Genomic DNA, 10,000 nt, shown 5'->3' on the forward strand with positions numbered 1-10,000 from the left:
ATATATATATATATATATATATATACAGTAGGACCCCACTCATCCGAACTTCAGAGATTTTTTTTTAGCCTGCTATCTGGTTACTGGTGGGATATTCATTACAGTACTGTATCCTACTGTGAAAAAAAACAGAACTATATGTAGACCTATGTTGCCTGTAGGCTGTAGCCTACTGTCACGTTTCATTTCTTTGTTACTCTAATGTCGAGTGCAAAACGCAAACGAGTCTGCTGCGCGAGAGCTGCATTCCTTGGTAGCCAGAAAGCGCGTCAGCAACCTGAAGCAGCATCGAGTCATTTTTCGTTCCCAGTTAATGGACTTCAGGAACACAGACGTGTTGTGGGCATGTAGATTAGCCTACTAGACCTACTGTATTTGTTAAATAATAGCCTACAGCCCACGTTAGCCTACATCGGTTGACTTAGAGACACGACAACTTGTCTGTCATTTCATTTATTTATTTATTGATTATCATTTGCTCTAATTGTTCTAATGTTGGGTTGTTTTTAGGCTATACCATTTTGTTCTGCGAATACAGTAGCCTATCGATGCAGCGTAGGCCTCATTTGAGAATAAAGTACTGTATTTGATCAAAGCACGCACTCAAGTGGAAATTCGGTTATTTTATTATAGGCTACTGTAGGTCTATTATAGGCTAGGCTATATGAGTTTAGTTGGCTATTTGATTGCAATTTTGATGCATTTTCACAAGTAATTAAGGGTATTTATTGGTCTATTATGAATCTATATGAAACAAGTATACCACTTATTGAATTTGGTGCATTTTAACATAAGTTTCAGTCATCCGGACATTTCAGAGATACGAACGACCTTCGGTCCCGTTGGGTTCGGATAAGTGGGGTCCTACTGTATATATATATATTTTTTTTATTTTTATGTTTCCTTTTTTTCATATTGCGAAAATTTTACTTGAGAAGAATCCACTCATATAACAAACAACAGTTTGGGGATCACTAAATAGTCAACAACATTTAGTCAACAAAGTAGGACAAGTGTGTGTAAGTGTGAACAGCTCTGAATCTTTGAGGCACTTTTTCTCTGCTTAGATTTCAGGTGTACCAACATTCACAGAAGCATATCTTCTCCAAATATTTGCAGATTTCAATGCATGACACATCATTTCAAAGCTTACCATTAAATGCATTACACTTTCATATTCCGTCAAAAAAAACTGAAAATTGACGTTGTCCTCTTTAAGGACCAAACCACCAGTGACGGTCACAAAATACTCTGTTGCTGTTGATCAGTTACACTTGAGGAAAAAAAACTAGAGAGTTTTCTTCTGTTTTGTTTCTTTTAACAACCACTCACAAATCATTTGTTTTTAAACTGACATGAAAAGCGATCGTCAAAAAGACAGCGTTGTCTTTTGTAAGGAGTTGGGAGTTTTTACCCTCGGACGAAACACGGCACCATGGCGTCCTTCTCGATCTGACTCAGCCAGGAGGAGCACACGCCGTGGTGGACAGGACCCTTTCCATCTGAGAGAAAGACAAACACACAACTCATCCACTTCACCTTCTCTCTCTCTCTCTCTCTCTCCTGTCCTCTGTAGCTCTCTCTCTCTCTCCCTCTCTCTCTCTATCTCTCTCTCTAGCTCTCTCTCTCTCTATCTCTCTCTCTCTAGCTCTCTCTCTCTCTCTCTCTTCAACTGCACAAACCAACACACTGGAGTAGAGTACCCATAATGCACTTCCCGTTTGTTTCTGCTGAAGGGGAAATGACAGTAATTGGAGTGTCGCTCTCGCAATCATGCACTTTATATGGCGGCATACTGATAAGGCAGAGGAGCCGGCCAGCTTTTCACACCCTGCTGACTGAGCTCCAGCGAGGCTGATCCGAGTCAGGTAAGAGTGGGTGTGTTTTAGGTGCATCATCCGCGCAAACAGCAACCCACACGCACACACACACACACACACACACACACACACACACACACACACACACACACACACACACACACACACAGGAAGCAGTACTGTACATCTCATCTATTCACATGCAACGAGCACGTAAGTACACTTCAATTACCACTGCAGTTCCGTGATAAATTTCCCCGTTTCACATCAGTTGACAATAACAGGGTTTGGGGTGGAGGCGAGGGCACCACGGACTGAGGGGGACAGCAGCCTGGATGTGTGGCCACTGATTGAGTCTCCAGGGGTTAGTCAGGCGGTCTTATGAAAACCACTGGCTCTCCAAGATAACTTTCAACTGTGTTCTGCTCTTAACCGCAGGAAGTTGGCCCCAGAAAGGTCGACTCATTAAGCATATCTTAGGAAAGGCCAAAACACACATTGTGCTAGCATCTCAGTACAGCAGTTGTTAAATGCTACATTCAGCAAAGGTGTTCTTCCTCACAGCCTAACTCACCATACTTATCTCCTTACTAACTCACCATACTTATCTCCTTACTAACTCACCATACTCCTCTCCTTACTAACTGACCAGACTTATCCCCTTACTAACTCACCATACTCCTCTCCTTACTAACTGACCATACTTATCTCCTTACTAACTGACCATACTCCTCTCCTTACTAACTCACCATACTCCTCTCCTTACTAACTCACCATACTTCTCTCCTTACTAACTGACCATACTTATCTCCTTACCAACTGACCATACTTATCTCCTTACTAACTGACCATACTCCTCTCCTTACTAACTGACCATACTTATCTCCTTACTAACTCACCATACTTATCCCCTTACTAACTGACCATACTCCCCTCCTTACTAACTCACCATACTCCTCTCCTTACTAACTCACCCTACTTATCTCCTTAATAACTGACCATACTCCTCTCCTTACTAACTCACCCTACTTATCTCCTTACTAACTGACCATACTTATCTCCTTACTAACTCACCCTACTTATCTCCTTACTAACTGACCATACTCCTCTCCTTACTAACTCACCCTACTTATCTCCTTACTAACTGACCATACTCCTCTCCTTACTAACTTACCCTACTTATCTCCTTACTAACTCACCATACTTCTCTCCTTACTGACTAACCATACTTATCTCCTTACTAACTCACCATACTTATCTCCTTACTAACTGACCATACTCCTCTCCTTACTAACTCACCATATTTCTCTCCTTACCAACTGACCATACTTATCTCCTTACTAACTCATCATACTTCTCTCCTTACTAACTCACCATACTTATCTCCTTACTAACTGACCATACTTATCTCCTTACTAACTGACCATACTCCTATCCTTACTAACTGACTATACTCCTCTCCTTACTAACTGACTATACTTCTCTCCTTACTGACTAACCATACTTCTCTACTTATCAGCTGACCATACTTCTCTCGTGCAAAATGAAGTGTTAGGGCCAAGGGGTGAATTGGGACTCAGCCTAACTGCCCCGTCTGTTCTAACCTGAGGAGCACCAGATGGTTTGTTTCACACAACAACCATCAACAGCCATGTAGCAGAGTAAAGACATGACTAATATTAGACAGACCATACTGTGAGACACAGTATTGAAATTGTAAGGATTATTCTTCTTCTCCTACCTTCTTCTTCTCCCCAAACAAATGCCTTTTTGATGAAAACCCCACCTTTCAGTTTGATGTAGGCAAACGAAATTCGGTGGGCATATGTAGTTCATCGAGATACACTAAAATGTCTCTTGGAGCTATACCCAACATCCAACAGGAAGTCAGCCATTTTGCTCTTAATGTGCCATTTTTTCCTTGTTTTTAACATTTCCATGCCTTGTATTTTAACGAACTCCTACAGATTTCATCCGATCAACTTCATATTTGGTCAGCTTCATCTTAAGACCTTTGTGATCAAAAGTTATAAAAAAGTTTTTTAGTTTTCACCAAACACCCTTGCCGTGGCGCCCCGCCAAATTCTGACATTTCGCCATAAAACAGGAACTCCTACATACATTATCCGATTTGCACCTAATTGCTCACGCTTCATGAAGGTCGCATCCTGAACACATCTATGCATCGGTATTGAGTCAAACTTATAGCGCCACCTACTGGTGAAACCACGAATGCCTTTTTCGGAGGCCTTAACATCCATGAAAACGTTTGGAAACTTGGCAGATACGTCAGTCCCGGAAAAAAAAGAAGATATTTCATGGGTGCCAGAAATGGGCGTGGCAAAACGGCTGCAGAGCGCCCCCTGGAAAGTTTAAAATGGCGAACCCAAACTTCCAGTTTTTCGTAGGCAAATGAAAGTTGATAGACATAACAAATTTATCCACACACACAAAAAAGTATCTTGGAGCCATACCCTAAGTCCAACAGGAAGTCCGCCATTTTGCTCGTTTCGATTTCCATCCCTCATACTTTAACAAACTCCTCCTACAGATTTCACACTCGGTCTGCTTCATCTGAAGACCTTTCTGATTAAAAGTTGATGTTATGTTTACTAAACACCCTTGCCGTGGTGCCGCGGCGAATTTTGACGTTTCGCCATAAGACAGGATGTCCTCATAACTCCTCCATACATTATCCAAATTGTCCGATATTCCTCACGCTTCATGAAGGTTCTGTCCTGAACACTTCTATAGGTGTGTTTCCATTACCACTAAAGATGCGCAAAACCCGAATATCACAATAAAAAAACGGTAATGGAAACACCTAAATTTCGAAAAACTCTCAAGTGTCGATAAAAAGTTTTTACGCTCTCATGAGGTGGTTTTTTAGACGTGTCGATATAGAAGTATATCGCAAAAGTGTAATGGAAACACTTATTTCGAATTTAGGCAGGAGAAGAAGAGGAAGAGGTGGGGTCACGTGATTTGCTCGCTTAAAAAAATGGCGCGATATGTCTGGACGGAGGAGAAGACAGGTGTTTTTACGTTTAATTAATATTAATTAATTAATAATCACAATATTAGACAGCAAATAACAGCGCAATGCGGATACGTACAATAACTGGAGCGGGAAATGAGGGAGAAGGGGTACGAAAAACCATGGCCAACCCTCCGGAGCAAGTGGAAGACGCTAAAGCAACGATACTTTTGCGCTGTTTAAGAGCGGTGCCGGGGGGAAAGCTAAAATAAAGTTCAAATATTGCGCTTTGTTTACTTCCTGGTTGCACTTTGCGTGAATTGTGTGGCGTCGGGAAACTAGATTACGAGAATTATGGCTCTTGCGCAAAACACCTTTCAATGGAAACACCTGCAAGTCGCAATTGAACTTTGCTTCCTTTCAAACTCTCTAGCCCAATACGAACGGATCCCTTGAAATGGGATTTTGGGAAACCATCCTTCTCCTCATAATGGTCCTCCAATCCCCAGAGCAATAACATGCGTCCTGAACCCACATTCCTTTAGACTCTCTCCCAGCAGACTCACAGTGAAACCATCCATCCAAAGGAATATAGACATTCTTTCTCTTTTGTCATTAATAGAGTTCTATTACTTTCTCCCAACTATGTGATGCAACCACCATGAGAATAAGCCCTAGGAATAAAGTATGGGCATTTATGCATTGTATTTGTGTGTGTGTGTGTATTTAAGTGTTACTGTGTGTTGTAAATAACTGATGCTGTGCTGCTAAGTCAACCTAGCGATGTTTGGTATCAATCTGAAGCTGAAACCGATCATGAATCAGTTGATTATGCATGTTGGGGAAATGTAATATCATGTTATGAAACCATAACAGGGATAATTGGTGATTTCAGACTCTTAAGAGGATCCCTGGTTTCTTTTTATGATCCCAAGTGAGTGGGGGGTCAGAGCTCGACCACAGACCTCTCACCCTGTGGAGTGACCAATTGTTGCTGTCCAACAGGACACACCTCAGTTTCCTGCCCTTTATAAGTGTGGACGGGACAGATCTCTCTCTCTCTCTCCCTCTCTCTCTCGTCTCTCTCATGTCTCTCTCATGTTTGTGTTCCCCTTGTAACACGTAACCAGGGATCCAAGCTTGTGCCTGATTTATTGAAAATCAATCTGTATCTGTGGAATTGCTGAACCGCTATCTTAACTACAGTACACCCGCTTTCCAACACACTATCGTCAGGTTGCAACCCAGCTGTTCTCCTTTGTTGTGGTGTTGATGCAAGTGTTGTTTAAGCTTTGCGGATTTAAGATAGGCTGTGATAATCTATAACATCATTAATTCCCTTTCTGCTGTGTTTTCATATTGCCACATTTGCTTTTCCATCTATTAATGAATTGTGTTTTCATGTTATTTTGATAATTGATTAGTATAACTTCAATAAATATTATAAAGCTGTGATCACGTTGCAGTATCATCACATAATCTCTAGGTCCATCAATCAATCAATCAATCAAAGCTTTATTTGTATAGCGCATTTCATACCCAGAGGCAACACAATGCGCTTTACAGAGAACAAGGGAGGAGGGCATACGACCCACTCTCTACATATTCCAGAGGGATTTAGAACAGGCCTCCCCTACTACCAGTGACCATCAGGGGGGAGGATGTGGAGGTGGTCCAGTCTTACAGGTATCTTGGGGTACACCTGAATGACAAACTTGACTGGTCCACCAACACAGAGGCTCTCTACAAGAAGAGCCAGAGCCGCCTGTTCTTCCTGAGGAGACTGCGGTCCTTTAATGTCTGCAGCAAAATGCTGCAGATGTTTTACAGCTCCGTGGTGGCCGGCGCCCTCTTGTACGGCGTTGTTTGCTGGGGAGGAGCCATCAAGGACAAGGAGGCGGGCCGGCTCACTAAGGTGATCAAAAAAGCCGGCTCGATCCTCGGTCTGCAGTTGGACTCACTGGTGGAGGTGACTGAGAGGAGGACCCTGAAGAAGGTTCTATCAATCATGGACAACCCACAGCACCCACTACACCAGTCACTGATGGCACACAGGAGCACTCTCACTTTCAGTAACAGACTCACCACCATGCACTGCAGAACAGAACGCTTGAGGAAGTCCTTCCTCCCAACAGCCATTAGACTATTCAACTCCACACAATCTGGGCGTGGCCACAGGGATTGCACTTATTAATAACGCACCATTATGACACTATGGCTTTTAACTGGAGATCACTTGGTGTACAACACATCCATTGTTTTTAACAACGTACATGTCTGATGTTTTTGGTCTGTCCTTATCTTGTATGTTTCTATATGTGTATTGTTGTCTTGTGTTGTTTTTATGGCTGTTTTATGAGCTACGTGGCATTTTAATTTCCTTCGGGATAAATAAAGTGAATCAAATCAAATCAAAGGGAAGGTCACCTGTTTGAGTCAAGACCACCTCCTTCAGACTAAAATGGATAAATGAGACTATTGATAAAGGTTATCTGTTTCCCTCTACATAACAGGGTGGGGCCCCATATGAGTTGATTTAATGTATTAAATACCTATTCCTTCATATTTGTGATAACTGCGGTATAATTCTAAATTACACCTTGTCATAAAATCAGATAGTTATATTCCCATGATAGTGACCCTTAGAACGCTACAACCACAACCATCTGGTTTGTTTCACACAATCATCTGGGAAAGCTTCAGGATGGTCTCACGAGGCTACCGTCTGTACTATAACTGTCCTCGTCTCACCAAGCCTAGCTGTGACCCTGTGACCTCTCACCTTTGATCCGGTAGGATACCACGGCCACGGTCAGGTGGATCTCGCCAGGGTGGAGGTCGGGGGAGGAGCTTATGGAGTAGTAGCGCGGCTGCAGCAGGGGCAGCTGGGTGAGCAGCAGCGTGGCAGGCATCTGGATGGACGGGAACTCCTCCAGGACCTCCACCAGAGTCGGGTTGTTAGACCACTTCCACTCCTCGTACTCCTGGAGGCCCTGGGGGTCGGAGGACGGGAGAGGGGAGGAGGGAGGAGAGGGGAGGAGGGAGGAGGGGAGGAGACAAAGAGGGGAGGTGGGAGGAGGGGATGAGGAGAGAGGAATGAGGGAGGAGAGGAGGAGAGATGAGGGGCGGAGACAAAGAGGGGAGGTGGGAGGAGGGGATGAGGAGAGAGGGATGAGGGAGGAGAGGAGGATGAGAGAGAAAAAAATAAATTTCCATTGACAGATTTAGCTATTGAGATCACGGACTACACATGCATTTTTATGGCGGCACGTCACAAAGACGTTTGACTCATGTAGTCCATTTTGAATAAAGTTTAGCATAGCACTAGCAACATCGACCTCAATAAAGTGTTAACAATTCACAAAACAAATCTTTATTTGTGTATTTTAACTTTTAGAACAAAACATATTTTATTCTGGGAGTCTCTCTTAAACACAAACCTTATTTTCGGCATTTTTCGCAAATCCCATTCATTTTTCCCATAGGGATTTTAGACAACAATCAAATGGCACCAATGTTAACCTTTCAGCCTACAAAGTGATCAGCAGTAGTCTAGAGATTTATGTAGCAGGCTACTTAACAATTTGAAAATGTAATTATTAAAGAGTAGGATAAATATTGAGGAAATCACATATATACATAACCTTTTGATAAGTTAGAAAATAAAGAAATAGTAAAACTGTAAATTGTGATTTATGCGAACCCAAAAAACATTTTTTGAACCGTTTCAAAAAAACGCAGTGAACGCATTCCATAACATATGGCAAACGCTAAGCTAATGCTAAGCAAACTCTATCTAAGCTAATGCTAAGCTAACGCTAAGCTTACACCAAGCTATGATGTTGAGCTTCAGCACTAAGCTAACGCTAGGTGTCTTACCTTACTGAGAGTCTCCAGTCTCTTGCGGTGCTTGTCGTTGGTGGCCAGCGAGGCGAACTGCTGTAGCAGGACGGGGCTGGGCGGGGTGGTGATGTCCAGGAAACAGTGGAAGGCCTGGAAGATGGTGCAGGGGGGGATGCGGGCCTCGTCTGTCCAGTTACTGATCACACCTGGAGAGCACAGAGAGACGGGCCCAGGATCAGCTTTACAGGACAGGTACTTAGTCTGTGTCTGTAACAGAATAAAATAATAGGGAGCAGCATAGCAAAATGCCTTTTTCCCCAGTTCTGTGAACACTCGAGGGACGGTCAGTGTAAAGAATTCAGATGACCGTAAGGTGTAATGTCCTTGATTCCTAATTAGGGACAGTAGTTTCCTAGATAGGACGGGACAACATCAAGGAGAGCTTTATAAATATAAGTCAACCAATGAGTGTATCTCCTATCAGACAAAGATGACCATTCTGCTTTTTTATACAAAGTGCAATGATGGGTCAGATTTTTACAACCAGTGACAAACCGCAAAGCACAGTGATACACAGTGTCCGAGCGAACTGCCCGTTCGCAAATTAACTGATTTCGGATCGCTCTATGATGTTGAAACCCGAGCGCGCGGAAATCAGAGCAGATTCTCAGAGCCCATTTACGAATGCACCCTTTGTGTCCAGAATACCCCACAACACCACTCAAGGAAGCAGGATATCTAGGGGTAGAGAATACCCCACAACACCACTCAAGGAAGCAGGATATCTAGGGGTAGAGAATACCCCACCACACCACTCAAGGAAGCAGGATATCTAGGGGTAGAGAATACCCCACAACACCACTAAGGCAGCAGGATATCTAGGGGTAGAGAATACCCCACAACACCACTAAGGCAGCAGGATATCTAGGGGTAGAGAATACCCCACAACACCACTCAAGGAAGCAGGATATCTAGGGGTAGAGAATACCCCACAACACCACTCAAGGAAGCAGGATATATCTAGGGGTAGAGAATACCCCACAACACCACTAAGGCAGCAGGATATCTAGGGGTAGAGAATACCCCACAACACCACTCAAGGAAGCAGGATATCTAGGGGTAGAGAATACCCCACAACACCACTCAAGGAAGCAGGATATCTAGGGGTAGAGAATACCCTACAACACCACTAAGGCAGCAGGATATCTAGGGGTAGAGAATACCCCACAACACCACTAAGGCAGCAGGATATCTAGGGGTAGAGAATACCCCACAACACCACTCAAGGAAGCAGGATATCTAGGAGTAGAGAATACCCCACAACACCACTAAGGCAGCAGGATATCTAGGGGTAGAGAAT

The 10,000-nt window shown here is 43.3% G+C and overlaps 1 protein-coding gene across 1 annotated transcript in view; it reads right to left on the reverse strand.

Annotated features, from left to right (window-relative positions):
- nos1 (nitric oxide synthase 1 (neuronal)) overlaps positions 1-10,000 on the reverse strand; it is a gene marked incomplete at its 3' end in the record, with an annotated part of 50,761 nt that overhangs the window by 5,435 nt on the left and 35,326 nt on the right. The window contains exons 19-21 of the mRNA XM_084439545.1: positions 8,677-8,846; positions 7,580-7,790; positions 1,415-1,502 (exon numbers count right to left, since the gene is read on the reverse strand). Coding sequence (XP_084295671.1) covers positions 1,415-1,502; positions 7,580-7,790; positions 8,677-8,846 — 469 coding nt within the window. The remainder of the gene's footprint in view (positions 1-1,414; positions 1,503-7,579; positions 7,791-8,676; positions 8,847-10,000) is intronic.

Source organism: Borostomias antarcticus, assembly GCF_949987555.1.
Source record: "Borostomias antarcticus genome assembly, chromosome: 6".
In the NCBI taxonomy this organism is placed as follows: domain Eukaryota; kingdom Metazoa; phylum Chordata; class Actinopteri; order Stomiiformes; family Stomiidae; genus Borostomias; species Borostomias antarcticus.